We start from the raw sequence: 27,339 nt of genomic DNA, 5'->3' as shown, positions 1-27,339 counted from the left end.
GGCTCTGTTGCGCAGAACTGGTTACAGCTCTTGCCGCCCTTCCTGACCTCTCCCCTGACCACTCCTGTCTGGTTGACAGCTGAGCACCCGTGCTCAACACCTGTCATTTCTTGCACATTCCTAAAATCCCCTGCAGTTTTTATTCCAGTCAGTTCCAGAGACTTTGAAACTTGTAAATAAAAGCCTTATTATTTACTTATTGTCTCTTCTCAAGAAGCATGCTACAAACTGAGGCCTCTTAAGGCTAAATTGCCCATAACTTCCTGTGATAATAAACTTAAACACTGAATCATAAGAAAGTTCTCATTTTTTGCATTCTGGCACTTGCACTGAAATTACATTTCTGTGTTAATAAAGTGAGAGCAGAGTACTCAATTGAACACAGAGTTTATTTGCACCCAGTCAACCCTGTGCCTCTCAAATGTCTGTGACTTGGAAGAGGTTCCAGACGCATCGCTTATTTTAAATAGTGTGGGATTTGAGAGGCACAGGTCATGGCTTGGGGTCTGCCATTTTGTCAGGCCCATGAACCTTTCTGGGCCAAATGCTCTTACCTGTGGAAAGCGAGGATAACTAACTCTTTACAAACAAACTGTGGAGCTGTTTGAAAAAGCAAATGGTTGTGTCATGATTTAGGGTTTTTAGTGTTTTCTAGTTGGGTTTTGGGTTCTTTGTCACGTGGTAGTGTGGCTGCTTCCTCTAGTGATGAAGGCGTGCTCCCATTGGTGGGAAGGACCTAGGGCCAATCTGGGCTTTGCCCCACAGAGTTTGCAGCAAATGTTGCTCTTCCAAAATCCTTATTCTCCTTCCTTGGGGAGGCCTTTAGTTTCTCTACAAGTTCAGGTCTGGGAGCTCTGGCTGTGCGGGCTTTCCCAGAGATTCTGCACTGCTGGCCTGCTGGTCTCAGGGCAAGCCCAGCACCTAGGGTGAGCTCTTCTAGAGTTTCTGACCCCACAGCGGGGAAGGACGGTGGAGGCTGGAGCCTTGGGGAGGATTCTTTCACCAGCCTGAGTGTAGCTGACTTGTGGATTGTTTTGTTGTGATCTGTGAGTCATCCTGTCCCCAGGTTTCGTTATAACCGCAGACTGTACTGTGATTTTAACCATTTGATTACCAGAGCCTTGCGTTTGGCCTCTTATGCTGCATGTTTGACACCCGTGTGCCTATATTTGTAATAACACCTTCCTTAGTCTGTATCTTGGTTCACTTCAGGCCTTTCTGGTTCCTGCTCTTTACCTGCCTCTAAGGGCCTATGGAGTGGGAGTTTGTGTTGTAAAAGCATTTGAAATGTTACATATGACTTTCAGTTGTTGCCTTACCTCGCTTTCAGATTTTGCATTTTGAATCAGAATTGTGAATATACCAAACTGTAATACGGATTTTATTGAAGTAACTTCTTTAGGCCTGTGATCCTTGGTATGTGTGTCTGTGGCAGTGGATTTATGTAAGTATGTGGATATATTTATTAAATCATTGTTTTTCTTGAGATTTGGTTGATTAAAAACAAGCCTCCTCTTTGAGATATTCAGATTTGAAATTTTTGACTTGGGAATAAATCAGTTTTTCTCAAAATTTATTTTTTAATGTTCCATGAGCTATATGGTCTAAAGATCACTCAGAGGAATTTTTAAAGAGTTAATTTGAAATGTTTTTCTTTTAACAGAGAAAAACAGGTTTAGAATTACTGTTTAGAATTCATTTGGAAGATAATCATATGTACATTTGTATATATATGCTTTAATAGAATTATGTTTAACTTGACATACTCTCTTATGGCAAAAGAGAAATTTCTAGACATTTTTGGTAACTCTTTTATAAATGGTATGTTTTTCCTCTGGTTTAGAAGTGAATAGTTTTGGGTTAGTAACTGGAAAAGTTAGTAATTGGAAAAGGAATGCATGTTTAGTTGTAATGACATCACTGGCTTTATATATCGGTGAGGTCTAAACTTTGAGCTCCTTTTGCACTGGGCAGTTGTATGGAGTACTCTCCTGAAAGCAAGTCATGTTATAGCAGCTGTGTTGAGTGTGTATGTGTGGTGAGCTACTAGGCCAGCGTGTAGACATGATTCATTTTTGAGCTTAGTTTTCATTTTCACTAAGGTATGTGTAAGACATAGACACGCCCTCTCCTCTGACAAGTCTTTCCTTGTTGCAACAGATTCTGTATCTTGCCTATTGCTTGCTGATGCAGCATTTCAGAAATAGGCTGAGTGGTGTGGCCCCAAGGCAAAAGCTCTGTCTTTTCTTCCTAGATCGCAGCAGAGTGACTGCCAGGGTGGGAGGAAGAGCTATAAAGCTTTTCCCAGGTTTATTTTGAAGGGGAGGCAGGGAAGCTTGAAGGACTGAATTTTTTAGGAACTTCAGCAGGACAGAAAAGGCACATGGAAAACAAAGGAGTGTCAGGATCTAGTTTAGTTTGGGGTATGGATAGAGTAGGAAGAGGAATTTAGCCACATTGTGCTGGGATTTTATTGATTTAAATACAGTAGTAGCCTTAAAATCATCGTGGAAATTGTATGTTGGCCCAGACAGGGTTCAGGCAAGGCAGGCTGAGTTTCTGTTTCTCAGTGTCAGTGCTTTTTCTGCTGCCCAGTTCAGTAGTCTCTGTAGTGATGAAATGCTGGTTCTTTATATTCTTTCTAAGGAAAGTTGCTTTATTCTCATTAAATGACAAGTAAGACTTTGCTCATGGCGTTTTTTTGTTTTTGTTTTTGTTTTTGAGATGAGCAATCCTGTTAGCTAGAGTAGATTTACCTCATTGTCTATCTTTGTTTTTAAGGAATGCAAAGTTTGGGGTCAGGAAATCTTTATATTGTAATTGGGTTTAAGCACTTGCTTCTTTAACGTGGCTTTCTGTAAACCTAGTTTTTAAGCAATTCTAAGAATTAATGTGGTCAGTTAATCAATAACATCGACCATTTTGAATAAGCTTTTGTATAACCAGATCATAGTAAGTAGTTCTATAATTTTGAATGAGACACTATTCCTGATTATAGAACTGCTTACTATGATCTTGTTACACAAAGCTGTTGGTCACTACCTGTCCTCCTAAACTGGCTGTGTGCAGGTTATGGATCTCTGTGCAGTATGGATGGGAATGGAAGAGGGAAGGCCCCTTACCAGCTGAATGGCCTTGGGTGCTAGATCACTAAAGGATCCTCTTTTGGACTCAGGTGTTTGCAGAAACTGAACCAGGGGATTGTCTTGTTTTTATTCCGTGAAACTGGGGAAACTATGAAACCATTATCTTCATACTGATATTTAGCTTAAACCAGGCATATTTTGGGTCCGTGTCCTTTTAGATCCTGACATGGCCTCTATTAGACAAGGAAAATATGAATTCTCTACAGTCATTATTGATACAGGTTTCTTACTGATATCAGAGTGTTGGAGCCAGAATGGAAATAAAAAATAGGTAAAATAGAATAGTAGCTCTCCTATTCAGTTTGGACTTTAGGTTGGGTAAGCTTGTGGGTTTTAATTGAACGTAAGAAAAGAGTGAGTCTAGGAGAATAAATTGAATATATTGAGAGAATGTTAAAAACCCTAGCTGTTAGATATAGTTGAAGAGCACATTGTTTTTTTTGTTTGTTTTTGTTTTTGTTTTCTTTTTTGGTTGGAGGGAATGTGAGTCTTCCATGTTTATTTGGATAGAGTGGTTTGTCTGAGTAAAAGTCTTCTGTTTAAACCCTACTCAAAGCATAAAAACATGCTTAACTGAATGTAATCTCCATGTACTCAACTTGCTACCCTGTTTAGAACCGTCTCACACACTAAAATAACATAAGGGAGGATAAACTCAATCAGAGGTTAAGACAGATGGGCTTAAGTGAGCTTTACTACAGCTCCTATGCTAATTAAAACAAGTTGACAAAATGTTTTTAAAGTATTAGCTTCCCTTTACCTACAGGACTTAGTAGAGAAAGGTTTCAAAATATTTGAGAAAATTTATTTTAAAGCTTTTCCAGTTTTCTCTTTAAAAAATACTCACCAGTTAATCAAGTAATGCTTTTAAAACACCTAGTGAATTTGAGTAGTGGTGTGGGGCGCCCGTGGTCCATGGTCCACCCCTTCCCCTTCTGTGTTGCAGCCACAGGGAGGCAGCGGCTTGACGTGTGGGCCAGGTGGGCGAGCAGGCGGAGGGCCCGACTGGGATCTAATTGTGGAGCTCCCTGAACGTGTCCAGGGGGTCTTGGGGTTTCAGTCCGGGAGTTTCTGAGGTTCTTGTCTGCATGGATGATGGCATCATGGTGTAATTTTCAGAAGGCTGATTTGAAGGTGGTGATAAAACTTTTTTGCTGGTGTGTCCCCTAAAAGAATTTGAAAAAAATCAAAGTTCCTCTTGCATATTAATGTTGTCACACCCAGTTTTTTTTTTTAAGGTTTAAATAAATGCAGAGGATACAGTTTCCAGTTTATTGTAAAAATTGTCATTTAAATGTATTTAAACAATTCAAATACTCCCCCAAAGCCCTAGCCCCAGAGAATTGCCACTCTGACCTGTCGGGAAGCTCCCTGATAGAGCCTCTTTCACAGGGCTGGTCTTTTTTGACCTGGCTCCGAGATCACCCAGGTTAACAGCCCTGTTGTTAGGATGTCTGTTTGAAACACTCAGCAGCAATTGTTTATCATTGCAACTGCCTGCAGCAGTGACACCAGTTGGAGCACAAAGGAAATGGGCCAAAAAACTTGAAAAGACTGTCTTGGAAGTGAGATGTCCATAAGGGGCTTTGGGAAGCTCTGATGCATTCCTGCTGCTCTAGAAGACCATGCGCCTGGGCAGGGCTCTGAGCAGCCCAGAACGGACCTGAGGGGCCCTCATTCTCACTTTGGCTGACCTTGAGGCTCCGCACACGGTAAAGGCTAAGTGAAGTTGTAAACTGTTGAAGACTTGCCCAACACACATGCACAGCCCCTTGGAGGACAGTAGGACACTTAACTGGTTCAGGGCATTTAAGGAAGTCTCTGTCCAGTTACTAGCTGACCACTAAGCTAACTGCAGAAACTTCGGTGGCTACACATGATGAAAAAAGAGAAACTTTACAGAATTAGTCCAGGAAAGTCACTAAACAAACATATAACAGTAACAACAACAGCTGCATATCCTGCAAGGAGAGAGGGTCTGATTTTCAAGAGTTGCCGCTTTATTAATTAAAGTGACCAATTTTCAACAAAAAAAGTACCAGATACTCAAAGAAATAGGAAAGTATGGCTTACGATCTTATTCATCATTTGCAACTCCTGTTTAAGCTCTGCACTGGGCACATAACAGGTGTTCAAAAACATTTGAACTGACTTGTAATTGGCTGATTTTCAGAGACCCCATGTATTTTCTTTCTTCCATAGTAAGTGTTTAACCCTTAAGACAAACCCTAGTGTTTTTCTTATGTCTCCTAGACCAGAGTCTCTATTAAATGATGGCTGTTAAAACATACATTTGCCCAAATGTTTATTAGTGTCCTGGAAAATTTGAAGACTTTTTTAAAGGCAATTATGTAGAATACACCTGCTAAGAAAACTTTCTTATTCAGAGACCAGATCACTCTGAAATATTTCCTATATGAAGTTTATCTGCATAGTTTGTTTTTAAAGCATTTTGAGAATATAACTATTGTACTGTTTTGCAGATGTCCTGATCTCTAGTAACCTCTAGTCAAGTACTTACACTATCCTGTGTTTGACTTTATTGTAAAGATTCAGAAGATTTTAGTGCGTCAGACCTAGTGAGTCTGCTTATCAGCACATGCTGATTCAAAAAAATCTGGCCTCAAATCCATATTTGCAGATAACAAACTTTTACCATTTTCATGATCAGTTGTGATGGTGGAAGAAATTCGGGGTTGTCATGTACTGTACTGATGTTCTCCGCTTCATTCCAGGGGCAGAGAGGAGGAAACTGGGGGTACTGATGGCATCGCATCTGTGCACAGAGTGTTATCAATATATCCTGGTTCCAGATACTTAGGCGTTTATGTTTTTCTATTTTTTCATCATTCTTTTTCACTCCGGTGTCTGAAAAAATGATGAAGTAAGCCTGATAGATTGGCAAGCTTTAAAACCCTTGGTCACTGCAAGGAGAAGATGCTCACTGCATCTGCATTGATGCCAAGCAGGGAGGCAAGGGCTGATTACTATCTTAGAAAATGTGGTCAGAATTCCAAAAGGTGATGACAGATTCCTACAGTGCTTAACACCAAGCTGGCTAATATTCAAAGAATGATACAAGAAAGGGCAACCCATAAAGCAAACAGTTGTTTATTGGCAATTGTAATTGCCAAAATGATTGGGGCTCACAGTGGATCTTGAAGTTAAAGTTTAACTGTTAAAGAACTTGGTTAGCAAAAGTGTAACTCCCCTTTAAAAAATTTTAATGATTTCTAAGGGTTATTTTCCATTTACAGTTATTACAAAATATTGGCTATGTTCCCCGTGCTATACAATACATCCTTGTAGCCTATCTTACACCCAGTAGTTTGTACCTTCCACTCCCCTATCCCTATGTTGCCCCACCACCACCGCTGGTAACCACTAGTTTATTCTCTGTATCTGTGAGTCTGCTACTTTTTTTATTATTCTCTACAGTGTCCGTCAGATTAAAAACAAAACAAAACCAGACACTTAGCTACTTACAAGACATTATAAAATACTGAGCAATGTGCATGACGATATCCTTTCCTAAATAAAACAACTTTTTTAGGCCTGCTCATGCCATTAAAATCAGTCCAACCAAGGAATAAAACAATATGGTCCAGGTAGCCAGTTCCTGACGCCTGGCTTAACTGAGAGATAGCTTTTATCCAGCACAGGGGTCACACACCCAAATGCCTTCAGGGTCCTGGCACCTGAGTAAGTATATGCATGGGGCTGGGGTGGAGGTCCGGATGATCCAGGGAGGGCACAATGCACCTGAAAGGCATTTACATTTCATAACAAAAGTCCTTGTACTGGCTTAGTAAGATTTACACAGGCCAGACCACCCCACTGGAACTAGAGGAGTGTGTGGCCATTATCTGTGATATCTTTCTTAAAAATTGTTTCTCTTAGTTGAGCTTTTGGAAGATATTAAACAGCAGTGAGTTCTGGATTGTATTCTCTGACAGGTGCCTGGTCTGCAGATGACCCTTGTTGCCAGTCATGCACTATGTTTTACCTGTTGGACAGACTAGAGGGCAGATGAAGCCATTTTTCTTTCAGCTGAGACCATTGGAAATCCAGAGGCAAAGGGAGGGGCCAGCTCCACTACGGCCTTTGCTCTCCAGGCACCATTCTGGGTGCACCAGTAGAGAAGTAGGCTGACATTTTGGGGATACCGTGCTTATAACTTAGGTGGTAAATGGGAATTACATATAAAAACATGATTTAGGAGTTTTGATTATGGCCATATTTTGTATATTTGTGCAAGCAAAGGGGAGGACATTGACAAGCATAATCAAAGTCAAGCTCTCTTGTGTCTCACAGAAGGAGGGAAAATGCTTTAAAATTGAATTATAGTACTGGAGGATGAAGTCTTTTCTGGAGTCTTTAAAAATGGGCTAGTTTAACACTGGGCAGTTTCTCTGCAGTTATATATATATGCACACATACGGGCACATTGCACACACTGGTGCACGTACGCATGTACTTAGTCTGCAGTTCTGTTCCCATCCTGTGGTATTGTGGTTTGGTTCAGACAGCTCCTGGACCTACCGTTCCTTCACGATGAGTATGTGAAATGCTGGGGTGCCGTGTAGTTCTCCATGATCCAACACCCTCAAGATATAAATCTCTTAGCTGGAGAAAAGACAACCTGCTAATTTATTTCCTAGTACAGTGTGATCCCATTATATGCAAATTGAATTATGCAAATTTCAAGTAATGACACATAAATAATAATAAAAGCGTCATGTTATGTGCAGAATTTCAACAGACACATTCCCCCAAATTATGCATCAAGCCATCTCATATTTTCAAAGCCAGCAGGTCAACTGAATTATAAAAATGCTTTGTTACCCAATGTCATTACCTTTTCTTATAAAGAGATACACATACTAACCCTTGGCAATATTATGTGAACTCTTGTTTATAGAATATCTTCATGGATTTTGGTGACATTTGTGTTATTATTTTTAAATTAACTTATAATTTAAGTCTTTATTATAGCTTTCAAAATATCCAAATGTGCTAATACTGGTGCTGAAAAACATCCTGAAAATCTATAAATTTGGAACCGAAATGTGATAAAACACTATGATATGCCATACTGTCAATTTATGAGGTACAACTGAGAGATATTAGAGATAATGCTGATATTAAAAAGCATCAGTAAAGCAAAAATACAACCCTGTGACTACAGATTTATGTGTTCTGAGGATGCATTCCCCATACTCTACCCCCAGACTGTGGGATAATCAGTTTTGAATTATGTAGGTCTTTCAGAAACACATCCCATGAATCAAATGCAGCCATGCTTTATGAATCCGTTACCTAGGCTTAGAAGAGATCGTGTAGGTTGAAAAATACATACAGAAAGGTACTTATTTGTCTGACACCAAGTAGAACAGCTTTAGGGGTTAGAAGGACTGAATTTTCCTTCTGCTTCTTTAAAACTTGTCAGTAAATATTTAGTGAATTATTTTGGGCATGCACCCTGCTTGGTTTGCTGTGGGCAGGCAGTACATTTCTTGCACTTATTTCTGTGTAGAGGAAGGAGGGTGGTCACTTCTGGTTGTAGCTTTGCTCTAAACACATTCAAAGTCCTTTGGCTTTTACATCAAACAGTATGAAGTGCTAAGGCTTCTAATGATAATTGCTTATATTTATGGTGCTCATTATGTGCTAGGCCCTGTTCAAACTGCCTTAGTAACTCCTTTAATTCTCACGGCAGCCCTTTGAGGTAGGTACTCTTATCTATGCCGTTTTGCAGGTGAAAAATACAGAAGTACAGGGAGGTTAAGTGACAAGTCAAAGGTGTTAAAACTAACAAGTTTTAGACTGAGAGTCAAATCTGGGCTGGCTGGCTCGCTCCAGAGTCCATGTCCTCAATCACCATTCTCTGTGGCCTCTCAGGAAGCTGGGGATGAGGATCCTCTGGTCAGAAGCATCATCCCTGGAGGGGAGCCTGCTCTGCAAACAGGGGATGTGTTCCTGGGTAAGAGGAACTGCTGTGTGGAACAGACGCGTTAAAAAAAAAAAAAGTTGTTCAGAAACCCTAAATTTTGCATTTGATACCAGGGTACTGAAGGAGGGTAGAATAGATTATGGTAAGTTTGAGGAAGTGAGGGGGAGGGCCAGGCTCTGCCCCGAGAGAGAAGTCCTGGGCTGAATCTAGAAGACCTGTTCAGGACTTAGCAGAGCTGAGCAGTGGGCTGTGCTCCCCAGGGACCACCTTCCTGCCTTCCCGCCTTCCCCTCCTCCATCACTCTGTCACTGTAGGGTCCTAAATCCCGTTGGGCTGTCCTTGCCTTCAACAAGACATTTATTAGACACTTGGTATGATTTTCACAGTAGTGGGTTTTGAGGATGCATATGACCAAGTTCCTACCTTAGATTTTGCCTTGAAAGCCTCGTATGACTTCAGAAGACCCTTCTCACCGCTCTACCCCGCCGAGCTCCCCATCTGCTTATGATGCTTGAAACTGTCTTAAGAGTAGTGAAAACATTAAATTTCACAGTTGTGAAGCTGAAAATAGCAGTTTCTGGTTTGGGAGGTTCCTATTAGTGTGAATGAGTTTGTCAAGAGCTTTGGGTTTGTTGGGCAGCCAGTATAAATGGCAATGGTCAGATCCTTCCTTTTTCCCAGATGAGGGAGCATGGAGGTCTGAGATGGGAAGAGGGATACAGATGAGAAGGTAGGGGAGGGTGACAGATTTAGCCAAAGTGACGCCAGCCTTGTTATCTTACTGTCCAGACTTTAAACTCCTTGAGATTTTTGCTCAAAGTGAGGTGAGCCCTGATTATTTTCACTTGGGCAGGGAGAAACAGAAGCCGAGTACTGAATGTTTGATGATGAAGCTGTAGAAACAGGTACTGGAGTGTTCATATACAATATTAAATACCACGCTGACTTCGTATAAAGGAATCTTTTCTCGTTTTGTTTGTTAGTCGTGCTATCACAGCTTAGACCAATGTCCCAAGAGAGGTGTGCCACACAGGCCTTCCCTGAATATGGGATTCCCTTCTCCCCACCTCCCCTTAAAGGTTTAATTGAATCAGATCGGTCTGTATTCCATTTGTACCTTTGTGGGACTGCTATTCTTAAGAGCAATTTTTGTAAATGTAGAGACAGCTTTCAAGAAATAATCAAATGTTTCCATAATACAGCTAATTTGTTATAGATGTGATTTATTGAATGCCACCAGTGCTGTTTCTTAGAGTTAAAAAACCATTTCCTATATGTTTTAGTTAATTGTAAGACTTTAGAAACTGAAAAAGAGGTATGGACGTTATTAATTTCTTTACTTTCTAAAACCTACTGGGTGTCAAAAACATTAGATAGGAAAAGTAGGAAAAACAGAAATAAAGTTATGGTGGAGGCAGCATAGAAGAGTTTTTATGGAACTTTACAAAGTGTTTCCACATGTATTTGAGGTTAGTAAATGCAAGCATTTTTATCCTCACTTACGGATGAGGAAACTACTCCACGTCGAACAACTAGTCAGTAGCGGAACTGGCACCCAGACTCCTCACGTCATTCCCAGCTGCCTTTCCAACCAAGCCTTGAAGGAAGTCATGTCCTTGAGTAGAGAGGGAAGCCCCCCCAGGCTTCGTCAGAAGCCTGTGTTGATATAAAAGCCTTGTTGGAAGCCCTCGCACTGGTCCCAAGGCTCGCTTGTTACTCGCCCTGTTCCTCAGAGCCCCGCTCTCAGGCTGGAGTCTGTAGCAGGGTGAGGTGTCTGTTGCACACAATGTTTGGTGTTAAATAGCCCTGGGCTTTGTCTTTGTTTTTGAGAACTAGCGACAAGGCCACATCAAAGTGGCTGACATGTAAGCTAGCAGAGCTGGCAAGTTGGAGTAAGTCTCTTCATTGCAGAGTCCTGGAGGGTAGAAAGCAGGTGAGAACGGCTTTGATGATGACAGACTTGGAGGGGCAGAGACGCGGAGCTGTGCTGCCTCTGTGATCTGGGCATGTACTTTGTTAGGGCTCTTGGCATGGCATGATTTGCCAGTTTTTCTAGCTCCAAAGACCTGGTCCATAGACGTGCTCAGGACTGGTTAAATGATGCATTTGCAGCTTTTTTGAAAAAATTTAAGTAGAATTTTTCCCTTCTTAGTCTACTTTTCTTTAATGTGAAAATACTCTTAAAAGAAAAATCAGGTCAATCTCAACATTTAAAATTTCAAAGTTTGGATATTGTGAATGCAAAGGTATTATTAGGTCATTCTTTAAATTTGATTTCCTTAGTCCTGGGTTAATATAACCTTGGTTATTGTCATTACATTTCAGAGACACTCCCTTTAAGGCTGCTCTCTGAAGGATTGAAGATAAAAGCAACTGAACTTCATTTAATTGACCAGTTAACATTTTAAGACACTGAAGGTCTCACAGCCCAGGTGACTGTAGTCAATGTACTCAGTGTACACACTACCCTTCTACTTCTCTTCAGTGTGCTTCCCTACGTTTAGGTCTTTCTGCCTAAGATTACAGATTCCTTCTGCTCTCCTTGCCATGTGTGGGTTTCATGCACCCAGTGTCTTTTTTAATGCAACTTTATTCAGCACTGGATGTATGCAAGGCCTGAGCACAGTGGTACAAGGGACACAGAGATGAGTAATAGGCGTCCTCTGCTGAGTCATCACCCACTAGGGATCACAGTGGGGACTCAAGTAAGGTTCAGACCCAGAACTTTGCTAGGGCTGGGGAGGTCAGGATGCAGGAGAAGAGGGGAGTCCTGGTGAAACTGGCATCTAGAGGTGGGCTTTGAGGAATGGGAGGAAGGCGAGGAGGTTTGCTCTGAGCCAGGCCCTGCTCTCAGCCCCGCCCCTGGATCAGTATGTTTCATCCTTGTAAGAACCATACATTCTTTTGTTACCTGCATTTTACGTAGGGGAAGCTGACACAGAGAAGTGAAGTAACTTGTCCAAGAGTGCACAGCTCTTCAGTGATACTGCTGGAATTCCAACCGGGGCAGTCTGGTTACAGAGTCCATGCCGTGAATTGCTACACTAGGCGGCTGGGGTTTGAACAAGTGAAGATTAAGTGTTGTGGGCTCCCAAAAGTTAGAAGGGGAAGCTACGGGTGTAGACAGGTTGGGCAGGGCCATTTTGCTGAGGCCCTGGAACCCCACATTGAAGGGAAACTGTAACATGCAGAGTTACAGGCTCTGTGGGTCCCATCAGCCATGCCGCTTCATTTGGTGGCATGTGTTTGTCATCAGTGGCCAGTGGGGAGGCTGTGAGGGCTTGGGGGACTTACATAGCTTGTTCCCTCTCCTGCATCTTCAGGCTGTCCTGACTTTTTGGCACTCAGTCCCCCAGTTGATGAACATGCTTGTAGGTCTTAGCCTTTGCTGTCCTCTGCCCACTCTTTCCTTCCTTCTACAGTTATTCCTCTGGAAAGAGTTTTCTAGAAGGTCACCAGTACTGCTTCTGCTTTGTTTACTTCACCATCCGCTCCTTACCATCCTCCTCTGACCTGTCCCCCGTCACCCCCCTGGGACTGTCCTTACTGAATGTCAGTGATCGGCTCACTGCTCATGCTGGTGAGGACTTTTCAGTCTTTATCTTACCCAGTAGTTCTCAGTGAGGGGCCATTTTGACCCCAGGGGTGACTGGCAATGCCTGGAGACATTTAGAGTGTCACAGTCAAGGAGGGTGATGTCACTGGCATCTAGCAGAGATGTTCTAAACCTCTTACAGTGCACAGGACAACTCCCACAGCCAAGAATATCCAGCCTCAAATATCAGCAGTGCAGAGGTTGAGAAGCACCTATCTTCCTGTCGCTCTGGGGCATTTCACAGTCCTTTATTCTTACAGCTTTACCAGTGGCCTTATAATTTTCTCCTGACTTGTCTTCCAGTGAATTCTCAGTTCCTCTTTTGCCAGTCTCTGTGGAGGACTCTTCTCCAGCCTTTCAGTCTTGCTTCCCAGGATTCTTTTCCACTCTTCACACTCCTCTTGGGCAGGCCCCTCTGTCCAGGGATTTGCTCTCTTCTCCAAATCTTGAGCTGCAGTTGTGTCTTTCTCTACCTCCGTGGTGCACAGACACAGTGAGTTCAGCAGGTCCAAAACAGGGTGGCCCTCACTGCCCGCCAGCACCTGCCCACCAACTCTGCGCTCATCTAGGCTCATCTGTCCCCTGGATCACTGCATCCTCCCCTTTGCACCCCTACCCTGGCCTAGTCTTCCTGCCTGTAGCCTCGCCTGCCACACTGCCACTAGGGGGAGCTTGTAAACAGAACTCCACTCAAGGTCCTCATCTAGCTTCTCAGCTAGGACAGTTAAAGTCTAACATGAGCTTGGCACGTGGAACCTTTGTGATCAAGCTCAGCAGCTCCCACTCGGCGTAGTGCTGCCCTCCAGAGAGGCCTTCTGAAGATGTTATGGATGTTGAAGTAACAGGAATCCAGTGGAATTCCAAATCTTAATAAATACTATCCACTTCTCAAGAAATGGGTTCTACTCTGTGTTACCAGGTTTTACCTCCTTTCTGGGAACCTGCTTAGCCTTCTGGGTGCCCTGTGGGGCATGTGGTTAACTAGGGTAGAGATATCTTGGTATTCCTGCTTTCTGTCCTGATAGATTAAGAAGGATTGTTTTTTCCCTTCATGACCTGGCAGTGGAATTCTGTGTGCACCTGTTCTTTTTTTTCTTTTCTTTTTTTTTTTTTTTTTTTTTTTGTGAGAGCCCTTTGGGAGCTATCACCTTGGTTAAGTAGCTCCATCATATTTCCTAGTTCACTGGAGTGATTCATTTTTAAAGAACCCTGAAACTGCCGGTCATCACATCCACGTCTCAGGAAGACCTCCTATTACACTGTTGCAAGTACTGATGTACAGCTAATTGTCCCGTGAAAGATTTGGACTTTTTGAAGCTTATTGGTATGTTTTTCAGCAGATAACAAATATCAGAAAATGAATTCCCTTGGCACAACATCACACCAGAAGAAAACAGTGTTTTCTAATCCTGCCTGGTGTTCTTCCAGTAGTGGAAATCTTGACCCCAGGAAAATCATGCCTTTGGCGTGAATGGGCCCAGGCGGGATGTAGCTTTGATCTGTGAGTCGGTGTCGGCTGGAATCCCTCCTCCTGCGCGCTGATTCTCTCTCTCTGTGCTTCTCCCCAGAAGCGCCTTGTGCGACGCCCCTGATCTGCAGCTTCGGGAGGCCAGTGGACCTGGAGAAGGACGACTACCAGAAGGTGGTGTGCAACAACGAGCACTGCCCCTACAGCACCTGGATGCACCTGCAGTGCTTCTACGAGTGGGAGAGCAGCATCCTGGTCCAGTTCAACTGCATCGGCCGGGCCCGCAGCTGGAACGAGAAGCAGTGCCGCCAGAACATGTGGACCAAGAAGGGCTACGACCTGGCCTTCCGCTTCTGCTCCTGCCGCTGCGGCCAGGGCCACCTGAAGAAGGACACAGACTGGTACCAGGTGAAGCGGATGCAGGATGAGAAGAAGAAGAAGTCGGGGTCGGAGAAGAACACGGGGAGGCCCCCCGGCGAGGCGGTAGAGGAGGCAAAAAAGTGCCGGCCGCCCACCAAGCCTCAGAAAGGCCTGGCCCACGACCTCCCCCGCCGGCATTCCATGGACCGGCAGAACTCCCAGGAGAAAGCCGTGGGGGCTGCTGCATACGGCGCCCGGTCCCCCTGCGGCTCCCCGGGCCAGTCCCCGCCCACTGGCTACTCCATCCTCTCCCCTGCCCACTTCAGCGGCCCCCGCTCCTCCAGGTACCTCGGGGAGTTCTTAAAGAACGCCATCCACCTGGAGCCTCACAAAAAGGCCCTGGCGGGGGGCCATGTGTTCCGAAACGCCCACTTTGACTACAGCCCGGCGGGGTTGTCGGTTCACAGGGGGGGCCACTTCGACACGCCCGTGCAGTTCCTGCGGCGCCTCGACCTCTCAGAGCTGCTCGCTCACATCCCCCGGCATAAGCTGAACACTTTCCACGTGCGGATGGAGGACGATGCCCAGATGGGCCAGGGCGAGGATCTGCGGAAGTTCATCCTCGCGGCCCTCAGCGCCAGCCACAGAAACGTGGTGAACTGCGCCCTGTGCCACCGGGCGCTGCCGGTGTTCGAGCAGTTCCCACTGGTGGACGGGACTCTGTTCTTAAGCCCTTCGAGACACGATGAGATCGAGTACGATGTTCCCTGTCACCTTCAAGGTACAGGTGTTCATTCACCTTGCCTGTTTTCTGTTTGTGAGGAGTGGAAAGCGAACAAGAAGGGATTGCTCTGTTTTGGCTTAATTTGAACCGACGGTGTTTTTTGTCCTAGTCAGGAGCTAGCTAACATTTGAATGTTTCAGCTCTGCCGGTTGAGGTGGTGGAGGTGGTGTCCTTTACTCTGATGTCCCTGTACCAAGTGCAGTTGTCCCGGTGGGTAATCTGATGTTTTTGTTTTGCTGTAATTTCGAGAGAGGATTCCTGGTGTATAGTTTTTCATAATTGGAGGGAAATTTAGAGAAGGAACTGCATAAATGTTTTACTTGCTGTCAAATAGTTGCCTTTGAAACCTGTGTTAACGTGCCCAGCAAGGTGTGTATTCTCTTTGATCCTTGTGAACACAATGCAGTGAGGGAAAGGCGGGGTCAGAGAGGGCCAACGTATTTTTAGATTAGTTGAATTACTCTTGAAAGTTATGAAAGATGAGACTTACCTGATAGCAGCAGAAGGAAAATGGAGGGTCATTGAAAGCTCAGATATTACCTTGGTGGTGAGGGGTAGGGAGATGATTGGTGCTGTGGATGACACACAAAGACCGGGATATTTCAGCCATAAATTGAATGACAGGGGGTTGGTCAGTTGACAGAGGACTCTGTCAATTCATATAAAACTATTGAATTTAAACAAAGATGGGATGCATGACATATAACCTGTTTCTGACTTTGAATGTGTGCTAAAAAGCCCATAGTAAAAATGATACATCTTCCCCCCAACCCCTGCTGTCTCACTTCCCAGAGACACTTTCAGATCTTAACTGGTTCTTGGGGTTTTTACCATCATATTTTTAAAATTATCTTTATTCTTCAATTTTAGATATTACCTGTTGATTTACTTTTAAGGTGGTTGACTATGCTTTCTTGCATCTTACCCTTTCTCTCAGGATAATACATCACAATTCTTAGTTAAGTCCTTAATACTTTTGCTACTATGAGTATGTAAATATTTAGTGCTGAGCCAAGAACTGTAGATATATTTTGTATATAGAATACCGTATGTTCTAGGACACCTTTTGTTTTTATCAAAGTTAATAATTGCTTCATGTTTTCATTTGCTTAGCCTTTTTTGGAGCTTTGGCTGGTGTTCTAACTCTTCAGTAGCTTTTCACATCACCTTTCAAAAACATTTCCACATACCTATCAGACATTTTATGATTTTTTTCCTAGAAATTTCCCTTATGGAACCTTTCATTTTCCTGCACCTGTCCATCCTGGTGCACTTAATACCTGCTGTACATAGCTGTCCTTCCAGGATTCCTTCATCTTTTTCCTATTTTTTTTTTTTTTTATCTTTGTTTCCTAGATCTTTCTTTTTTCTCAGTTAATTTCCTCAGTTTGTTAAGAAGTATCCCCTAGGAGCTTTCTGAGAGAGAGCGAGCATGGAAATAGATGTTTTGAGATTTTGAAAGGCTGATAATATCTTGATTCTATTTTCACACTTGATTGCTAGTTGACTGGGTATAGTCTTCCAAGTTATAAATATTTTCCCCTTGGAATTTTGAAGGCGTTTCTTCCCTGTCTCCTGTCTTCCAATGCTGCAATTGAGAAATCTAATATTATTGTTATTCCTGTTCTTTATTCCCCTTTCTTATCCTCCAGAGGTTTTTAGATTTTCTGTATCTAGTATTCTGAAGTTTCACCATGATGTCTCTCTCTCACTCTCTCTCTCTCTTTTTTTTTTTTCCCATTCATTGTGCAGGATGCTTTCTTGGCTTTTTGATTTTGTAAACTTGTAGTCTTCAGATTGGGGAAATTTTCTTTTGATTTATTTCTTTGATGATTTCTTCCCTTTTTTTTTTTAATTCTGTAGAACAATTAATCAGATGTTGGATCTCTTAGACTGCTTCCCCCCACCCCCCCTGCTTTTTTAGAGGTGGGGGAAATCCTTTATTACATATGTTTTTGGCCCTGTTGTTCATATTTTTATTCTTAATTCTGTTTTCTGGAAGATTTCCTTGACTTTATAGTCCAGTATTTTTACTGAGTTTAAGATTTTCTGTTCTCATATTTGTCATTTCCAAAAGTTCTTTTTAATAGCATCCTGTCCTTGTTTCATGGATACTATTTTCTGTTTTATCTTTCTCAGCAGGGAAAGGGAGATGAATTTGTGGGAAGTGGTCTCATTCATTCATTTGCTAGAGTTTCATCTACTCTCCTATGTCTTTTAGCCTTTTTTATAGGGCAAACCACTCTGAAACTTAGTGGTTTAAAACTGTGATGATTTTTAACTTCTCACAGTTCTGTGGGCTGGTTGGTTGGGATGGCCTCTCACACGCATCTAGCAGCTGGCAGACTTCGGCTAGAATGGCTTATCCCCGCTTGTATATTCTTTCACCTCCCACTAGACTAGTCTGGGCATTCTCAGGGTAGCGTTAAAGACCGTGAGGATGGGAGCTGCGTGGCCCCTCTCTCTCTCGGCTTGAGACAGGCCCAAGAACTCTGTGCGTGTGTGTGTGTGTGTGTGTACACACCTAAGTACATACACATCCACAAATAGATAGTGGATACACTAGATCTTGTGAAGTTTAACTGTCGATGATACAATATGAAGATCTGGGTGTTTTATCTGCTCCAGACAAGCCAGTGCCACAGGTGGGGCCTTGACCTGTGTCAGTATTTTTGTTGCCTCATCTTGGAGAAGTCTGTGCAGTCTTTCTTAAAGCAAGCCAGCATCAGTCATTTCTTCTGTCAGAGTTTCAACCATGCATTTCTTAAAGCACTTTCAACTCCAGTAGAAAGGCCGCGTTCCAGGCCACAGGATTCCAGGCTGCAGCTGATTATAGGCTGCTGAAATAATGTGTTATTCCCAGTGGTGGACCGTGTGGATTGTCACTCCCTTCCCCCGCCCTTGCCCCCTCACTGCCCTCCCCAGCCTCCAGCGCCAGCCTCAGTTCCCTGACTTTTCCAGAAGATGTTTTTGTTTGGTATTAATACTGTATTAAGATTTATCTAGTTTGAAATTTCTTTTGGTGCTTCTTTACCGCTTGGAACCACAGGTGACTGTTCTCTCAGGAATCTACTTTTTGTTTGAACTCACAACACTAGAATTTAGAAATTTTAAATTCTCCTTATTTAGGACAACGTATAATAGTAACTAAAACAAATCTAGAGACTCAGTTCAGGCCGGGAATTCCCATGAGGTAGCCTGGAGGTTAGGAGTAAGATATGAATTCAAGTCTGGACTTTGCTACTTACTATCTTCATGAACTTGGGCCAGCTCCTCCAGCTCTCTGAGCTTCAGTTCCTCCTCTCTGACATGGGGATAAGAATAATGCCTACCTTATAGGATTGTTGTGAGGGTTAAATGAACTAATTTGTGCAGCCTCCTAGCACAGTGCCAGGCCCTTGGTGAGCACTCAGTACAGGTTCTCTGTCAACTCCGTCGCCACCTGGGTGTCCTTGAGTGTTTGAGAATTGCAGTGAGTAAGTCTAGGAGGGAAACTGGAATGAAGCGTTTTCCATTGGCTCCTAGGTACTGAACTGACAGCCTGAAATGCCTGAGGTGCCTCTGAGTGGTCATGGCATGTGAGACCCTTTTACTTTCAGTGCCCTGCAGCACAGATGGGCAGTATTGCAAGAAGTTCTTGTGACCCGTCCCACTTTTGGCATAGAGGCCCCAAGGTTTTAATGTCTTTGGCTGTTAACATTATCCTATTCATTCACACAACATACAATTATGGAGTGCTTTCCACATTCCAGATATTGTGCTAGACGCTGAGCTTTCAAGGATGAGTAGACATAGTTCTTGCCCTCAAGGAGGGAGAGAGAGTCTTGTAAGCAAATGAAATGCAAGGTTTCCTTTAAGTACCATTTAGACCTTTCCAATGGATAAGGAGCAGGCTGGTCCTTAACCACTGAAAAGATGAAGAGCATGGTCTGGGTGATGGAGTGAGCAGTGCTTTCTGAATAAGAATCATTTAAGAGGATGTGCTCTCCTGATGGTAGTTTTAGCACAGAGGAGCCCCGGTCCCCACACAGAGAGCAGCACCATTGCTGTCATGTACAGCCCAGGCAGGTTCTGGGCATTCCAGCTCTTTCCTAATTTGACCCTGAACCCTTCAACATGAACTGGGGTGACATCTTTTCTTTACAAGCGTTAGATATTGATAAATAATGGAGGAATAGGCTTGTGACTTTCAGGATCCCAGTAAACAATAAGACATTGAACTCCTTTGGGGAAAAAAACACAAGATATAATTCTGGTTCCTAAATTGGATGTGGTGATGACTGAGCAATTTTGGAGACAAGAGCAGTTAACATAGTAATTTTGGCTGTGGTATAATTCTGGGCTACCAAACCCAAGACAGACTTTGGACTTTTTTATGGTGGGGCTTGTTAATGGACAAGAGCTCATGAGTACAGACCAGCATTGCTGGTTCAGCCTCTGTATGTCCCACTAGACCTCTGAGGAGAAAGTCCTGTGTGATCATAGGCCGGTTTTGAGCACGTGTGGCTTGGTTATTTGAGTTTGGATGTCTGCATTGTAAACCTGCCAGCACTTTTCTGAAAAGTGAATTGAAGCAAGTATTTCATGAGATTGAACTTAAAGCCCGTGTCCCATTGACAATAGTAATCCATTATTATTCTAAAAGGGCAGTTTAGGGATATATGATAAATGTCATCTATTTTGCTTTTTATATTTATTCAAATGATAAAGTGTTCACTTATAACTGATAGAGGAGCCATTTTTTAAATCCCCTCTGGAGACAAAAGGTGATTTCTTTGACAGCCACTCTCAGCATCGTGTCTTCTGTGCACAGGGAGGCTCATGCACCTGTACGCGGTGTGCGTGGACTGCCTGGAAGGGGTTCACAAGATCATCTGCATCAAGTGTAAGTCGCGGTGGGACGGCAGCTGGCACCAGCTGGGCACCATGTACACCTATGACATCCTGGCCGCCTCTCCTTGCTGTCAGGTTGGTATGGACCCCACAGAGTGAGCAGTGGGTGATATCAGGGTTCTCTCCCCAAGCAAATGCAGAGAAGCTAGAGGCAGCACTGCAGGCACACTGGAGGAGGTGTGAGGGCTTGGAGAGCATGCTCAGCAGTGAGCAGTCGGGAAACTCCCCAGAGTGCCCAGTGATGGCGGATTTCCTAGAGCTTGGTGCAGCTGTCATTGAAATACTATGCAGTCACTAAAAGGAGTATTATAGAATAATGTGTAATTATGTGGGAAATATTTTCATTATTTTAAGTCAAAAAGGCAGGTTTTAAATGGCATAATAGTATGCTTCCCATTTGTAAAAAGTGAACTTGAAAAGGAATCTGCTAACCTGTTACCAGAGTTTGTCTCTGGATGGTGGACTGAGTTGAGTTGTTCCTTTAGTTTTCTTTTTGCTTACTTATATTTTTTTAATGTTTTGTATGATTAACGTATAATAAATTTCTAGTGAGAAGAAGTTGTTATTTAAAAGGAGAGAAGAAAGTTTCACTTTCTTTAATAGATAGAACTTTCTTTTGGTTTCGTTCTGTGGGACAGTGCAATTACTCAGAAACTGCCTGCCTTGTAAGGTGTTTGAGGTTAACGGGAAGGATTTGTAATCCATAAAACTCTGCTAAGGAGAGGCATTTGCTGATGCTGAGAGCATCCAGAATTTAGCTGTCATGAGGAAAAGAGAGAGGTGTTAACAGGTGAAAACTCAAGTCCATAGAAACACAGGAGACAGAATCCTTGGAAGTATCTTGGTTTACTTCTAAGTGCTTGAGACAAGAAAACACTTGTTATGTAATTCCTCAATATTCATAGGTAGGAGAGATATTTTTCTTCCTTCTTCAGTGGCTAAGCCTTTAATATAAATACCTGTTAAACACTTAATTAGTTTATTACATAGTTTTATATCTTTAGCATTATGGTTTGATTTTTGTAGAGAAATTCTGACTATTAGCAGTTTATTCAGAAGAGAAGCTGTGTTGGTTGAAGTAAAAGGTCGGCCGAGTCGGTATTTCAGCTATGCTGTGTCTGCGCTAGTGACCTGAGATGAGAAATATGGTCACGGGAGACCTAAATGGCCATTCATAGCCTGTCGTTTGATTTCAGATAGGATTGACACCTTTTACTCCATTCTAATACATGGACCACATTTCCATTTTGAAACTTAGCCTTGGAAATGAGGTATTGTCTTTTAGTTATTCACTGTAGCATTTTATAATGCCCACTGTGCCTTGATGCCAGCTCTTGAGAGAAACAGAAAGAAGGGGCTTCTCTCTCCCACACACACCGGGGAGGGTTATCTTTTAAAGAAATAAGGAAGTGAAAGAATGTTTGGGCCTCATAGAACATTAGCTCGAGAAAGGCCTGGGGGTGGGGGAAGATGTCTATCCCCGTCCTCTTACTTTCCGCATATGGTGGAGGCCTGAGCAGTAGAGTGTTTTAGCCGGGTCTGCCCGCATGTGTCACAGCCGTGGCTACAGCCTGGTAGCTCCCAGCCCTGTGCTCTTCCTGCTCCACCCCTAGAAGGCAGTGGGGTTGTTTCCTCGTCTTCAGAGGGAAAAGCAGAAGATCAGACTGCCACACCCGGCCTGTGCTGCTGACTGTGTATTTCTTTTAAGCCCAGACGTTCCTTTTCTGGCCCTCTTACTGAAATGAAAAACATATTTGATTACTTTTGGCTTTAAAAAAAAATCAGCTCTATTTATTGAAAATGTACAAGTGTTAGATGCTACCAAAAGCATCAAGGAATGTCTTCCAATAAGACTTTGAGCCGAACATACGCAAGAATTAGTAATTAGGAAGGAATAACAGGTTAAAGAGAGAGGTTTGCTTAGAATCTCACTTTTAATATTCTTTAGAGAAATTAGTCAGTTAAAGGGTGTTTCTCTCAGTTTATAGAAGGGTGGTCCATGTGGCAGCTCAGAGGGCCGGCTCTGGGGTGAGCGCCTGTGGTTCAGACCCAGCCCTTCTGCCTCCTAACCCTAACTGCGTGGTCTTGCACACGTTGCTTTATCACCATGTGCCTTAGTTTCATCATCTGAAATTCATGTACTACTCCCTATCTTGCAGGAGGGTTTTGAGGGCAAAGCGAGATTATATTTTTCTGTTACCTTTTTAGAAAGAATGTAAATGAGAGTCTGTTGTATTTGTAATTTCTGGTTATTTGCTGAATTCCTTAGACCTGTTGCTGAAAGCCTCTGGTCTTGCGCTGTCAGAGGGAGGCCCAGGCATGAGTGAAGATCCAGTTGCTCGTGGGTTCCAGAAGCCTCAGGATGAACAGAGCCCTTCTTCCTGGATGGTTAATTTTACTAGAGTGTTTTAGGGAATTTTTATTTTTACCTCAAAGAAAACAGAAATGTAGTAAGGAGTAGAGTAAAAAATATATATGAATTTTAAAAATAAACTCAAAAAAATCTTCAGAGAAATTTCATGCAGGTCTGGATGAGAGAAGTTGGCGTCAGCCACTTCATAAAATCCAGGGGGAAGGGATTTCCGATTGTTAGGGGAACGTTAGTTGAGGCAGTACCAGTTGAGAATTTCCTTCCCACCAGCAGGTGTGGCTACAGGCGGCGCTGCATGTCGGGAGGGAGACGCACAGTCACTAACCTTTCAGACCGATGGTGAACATTTGAGTGTGTGCCTTATGCTTATCTGATGCTCTGCGCACCCTGTTTTGGGTAATAAAAGGGATGCTTCGCTAGACTCTTGATTGGTTTCCCAGGTCGGGCAGTCTCGCATTTTGGCTGGGATGACCTTGGCGGTGCCGTGGGACAGGGGGTGTTGTGACTCACGGCGTCTTGTGTTCCCCCAGGCCCGCCTGAACTGTAAGCACTGCGGGAAGCCTGTGATCGACGTGCGGATCGGCATGCAGTACTTCTCCGAGTACAGCAACGTCCAGCAGTGCCCACACTGTGGCAACCTGGACTACCATTTCGTGAAGCCATTTTCCTCCTTCAAGGTTCTCGAAGCGTATTGATGAAAGCTTTGCTTTAGTCTAGCTATTTTATTGATATTGTTACTTTATTACATATCTTTTCTAGGGAAGCAGACTGCGACATTAATTTCTTTTCTAATTCAGAGGAGAGTTCCTTTGTGTATGTGTGCCACTGAAAGGGCGCTGCCCCTGCCCTCTCTTGACTCCTGAGTGTTGGTCTGTGGTTGTGACCAGAGCCCACCTGGGGCCTCCTGTGAGTCTGGGGGAGTGGTTCGCTATCACTAAGAGTCTCTCATGCAGCTTTTAAGGTGGTGGGGAGGATGGGGTGAATTTAGGAAAGGGATTATGTGGTGGGAAACTAAGGGCATGGTAGGTGCTGGGAAGAAACTCTTACTAAAACGTTAACTGTCTAAAGCAGACCCGCTTTTAGATCTTCACTGGGCCTTGGGAAGAACACAAGACAAGTGAATGTAAGTCTGTGCCTGGAGAGCTGGTGGTGGGTTAGTCCACCTTGGTGCAGTGCTCTGCAGCGCACCTGACCTGCAGGTGACCCTCACTGACAGATTATTTGAAAGTGGACGTGAGCCCTGACCCTATCCCTGTTGCAATTTAGCAGCCAGTTTTCATACTGAAAATAATATCCAAATTATAAGACATATGCAAACTGTTGGTGTTGCACCGATTTTTAAGGTAAGCTGATCTGTAACAAAGAGAATATGCCAAATGTATTTGGAAATGATGCACACCGACTCAAGAGGGCAAAAAGGCAGAACCCTGTTATTTGAATTGTGTCTCTGAAGTTGGTCAAACTCTTAAGGAGAATCCATGAGTAATGTGATTTGGGCAGTACTGATTTATGTAGGTCGTGCACTGTCCAAGTGCCATTTGATGTCAGATCCTTCTCACAGGATAAATCTCACAGCCGCAGACCCTAACTGCTAAGTTTCAGAACCAGTCCTTGCTCTACTTATCTTCCCCCCAGATTGCTGTGGCTGCATTTTACCCATTTAATGCTGAGTTTCCAAAATCAAAGATTTGATCCTAAGAAGGAAAGGAGAAACATATCTGTGGGGCTATGAGAAAAAAAAAATGTTAATATTTCTTTTTAAAGTGTGTTTCATTTTGGAAAGTCACTGATTGTAATGCATAACAATATGTTTGAAAGTAGATTTTTCAAAGATCTTCATGACACCTTTCCTTTGGTGAAAAAGATGATAATTTATAGAATATGATTAGTCAGAGTATTGAGCTTACCAAAATACAGCCTTCTGTTCACTAGAGTGTGATAATTTAAATAACTGGCACCCCATACCTTTACAGAACTGGAACTGGAATATGATTTCTCAAAAATGAATTTGATAATTTCAGGTAAAATACGCATATATGCTAAAAGAATGCTGAGAATACGATCCTTCTATGGGTGGCTAAATTTGGGGTTATGTGAACATTTTCTAATACTTACTTCGTTTATACCATTTTTTCCTCAGAGAAACAGTTGTTTTTCCTCTTAGAAGTGCTTAGGCATTATGGCAAGTGAGTTTCAGTTCTGCTGCCTGAAATATTCGATGTTTTGTTTGAAAGAACACAGCATTAAAGAACCCATAGATTGACTAATATTCTTCATCTTTCAGTTTGGATGATTGTAATTCAGCTGATTGTGTCTAGTTTGATGTTTGAGGATCTGAAAAATATTTCACAGTAGGGGGAAATGCTCAATGTCTGAAAGAAGCAGAAAATTGTTATTGGTCTGACAGCGTTTGATGCAATGAAGAGGTCTGTAAGACATAGCCCTTGCAAATCTGTCTTCAATACACAAAACTGTGACTGAATTAGCTGTTTCCCTGTTGATTCTTTCATGTACCCAGGTATAAAAATTGGTGAGTTTCTCTTGTCTTCAGAGTGCCATTGGATTTTATTTCTGAATTTAAAATGAATAGTAAAATATTTGTAATGCTGTTCTTTAACCCACCTAAATCTTTGAAGAGAAACCTGCTTATATTGTTGTTCTGAAGCTTAAAGTTTACATCTAGATCACACTCAGTAAGCTCCTCAGCCTAAACCTGCCACACGTGTAGTGTCTGATGCATTCAGTATTTTGTCCTTATATTGTTTTCTACTGTCTGAAAAATAAGTCTGATGAACTTTCACTGTAATTGAGTAAAATTTGTTTTTGGCCTTTATTTTGATGATTAAGTTAGGATTCTAGGATGCTGAAGTTACATAAAAGGAGAGGCATAGATATTATTTTTGAGAATGTCTTTTGCCTTTGAAGCATTGCATTCTTGTCTAAATTTGCAAAAGTTTAGCTGATTTTGTATGTAATTGAGTATGCAACCATGTGAAGAATAAATCTTATTTTGGAAATCTGCTGACCTTAATATTTTTCTCTACACTTTCTCCAAATACTTTGCTCTGAATACCTTGATGGGAATTGGAATATATCAAAAAAGATGATTATTTTTGTTGTGGCTTGGATATTAAAGGGTATTAGTTACCCAAGAGATACATTTTCTGTTTTTCTGACAGTGTTCAGTGACATGAACCCACTCATAAGTGACTAATAAGTGATTTTTACCTACTTTTTTTATCTAGTGTTTATTTTGAAGAGTTATATTACCCTGAACAAATGAAATTACCTGCTTTAGTTTTAGTGGGAAGACTCATTCTGATCATCTCATCCTTTGCTCTTCAGGCCATCTCAGTCCTTCACTCTCCTCTGGCTGCCTCTGCAGCAGTTGATAAACGGGGATGACAGCTTAAAAGATAGACGGCTGTGAAGTTGGGGAGTGGGGTGAATTAACCCATTGCAATAAGAAAGAACATTCCCCAAACAGTCTTTAATTTCCAATTTTGTAGAAGAAGCTCGCTCATTTTTGGAGTAAAAGGTATTTTCATATCTGTTTAGGGGGGAATTAACTCATCAGGAAAGAATATTGTTAGGTGTTTAAATCCTAAAACTAACAGATATACTGACACGTAACTTAGTAGATCACCCAGACAAACTTGGTGAAATCTTTTGTTTTGTCTGGTAAGACCCCTGCTTACCACGCCGCCTCTTCTCCTGTCCCCAGATCAGTTTGCTTTTCTCTTAACTCCAGTTTGCTTTTCTTTTTAGTCTCATGCTTTTGGGTAATTTTAGTTGGAGGTTGGAGAGGAGGTAAGGAGAAAGTGCTCTTGTTCAGTGTTTTGGTTCCTATAAAAAGGGTGCTGCCTGACCCAGTTCATCTCTATGTCCTGTTGACTTTGTTATCATTCCAGGTAATTGGAAGAAAATATAATAGATGCGCATCATTAACACCAGCTCAAAAATATATTCTTGTCAGTAAAGATTTCTTGTCAAGATGTCTTGGATTGCACTTTTGTTACGGGAAGACAGTGTAAATAGTTAAAGAATGTTGATAAAATTGAAACATTTGGCTATGGAATTGTGTGGTGTTAGAAGGTTTCTGTTTGTGAACTGTATGTATTAAAAAATAAAATTTCAGAAACTAATATTGTATTCTCTTTTTAGTGTGTCACTATTTTTTGTTGGGATTCTGGGTTTTTGAGTTTGGGATTGTTTGATCAGAAAAGATAGTAGAGAAGACTTTCTGAAGGTTTGATCACTATTCAGATAGCCATTTCAAAGTCACTACTGCATCTAATAAACTTTTTATGCTGTTTGAAAATGGTATGTCACATGTAAATTCCTTTTGCAACAAAATAAACATTCTCTGTAACAAATTTGGTCCCATATGGATAATCCACAATTACTGTTCTGGTTACAGGGAACTCTATTGAATAGGTAGATAGTCCTGTTCTTCAATTTTTGTTGTTGTTGGTCTGTAGCAATTTTCATAATGAAAAGCCTGGATTTCATGCTTCTTTATTATAAGAAAATGAGAACTGAGTTGTACTTAAACTTTTTGCTGACTTGATGCACTGTGATCAACTAAAGCTTAGCTTTCAAATCTCCTTGTCCCGTTCATTTCAGATATTATTCTCAGCCAATGGATTGAAATCCACAAAATTGTCAGAACACAAAATAAGATGTGGGAATGTGGCTTGAGGAAAGAGTCTCCAGTTGACTCAAAGCCTGTCTAATGACTTATTTACTACAGACATCTGAGGCATAAA

General features: G+C 42.4%; 1 protein-coding gene across 2 annotated transcripts in view; it reads left to right on the top strand.

The window, feature by feature from the left end:
* The window catches only part of HECA (hdc homolog, cell cycle regulator), a 38,281-nt gene extending 11,566 nt beyond the window's left edge, over positions 1 to 26,715 (top strand). The window contains exons 2-5 of one of the 2 annotated variants that reach the window (XR_012508573.1): positions 14,263 to 15,303; positions 20,120 to 20,274; positions 22,469 to 22,587; positions 23,101 to 23,237. Coding sequence is in view for 1 of the 2 variants with exons in the window: in XM_074368260.1 (XP_074224361.1) it covers positions 14,263 to 15,303; positions 20,120 to 20,274; positions 23,101 to 23,265 (1,361 nt within the window). In the remaining variant the exon portion in view is untranslated. Of the gene's footprint in view, positions 1 to 14,262; positions 15,304 to 20,119; positions 20,275 to 22,468; positions 22,588 to 23,100 lie in introns of both variants that reach the window. The other variant, XM_074368260.1, reaches the window with a different exon arrangement.
* Positions 26,716 to 27,339: the final 624 nt, after the last annotated feature.

This window comes from Camelus bactrianus, chromosome 8 (genome assembly GCF_048773025.1).
Source record: "Camelus bactrianus isolate YW-2024 breed Bactrian camel chromosome 8, ASM4877302v1, whole genome shotgun sequence".
Classification (NCBI taxonomy): domain Eukaryota; kingdom Metazoa; phylum Chordata; class Mammalia; order Artiodactyla; family Camelidae; genus Camelus; species Camelus bactrianus.
Note: the sequence above shows the minus strand (reverse complement) of the source record. Positions and strands in the feature narration are given on the sequence as shown.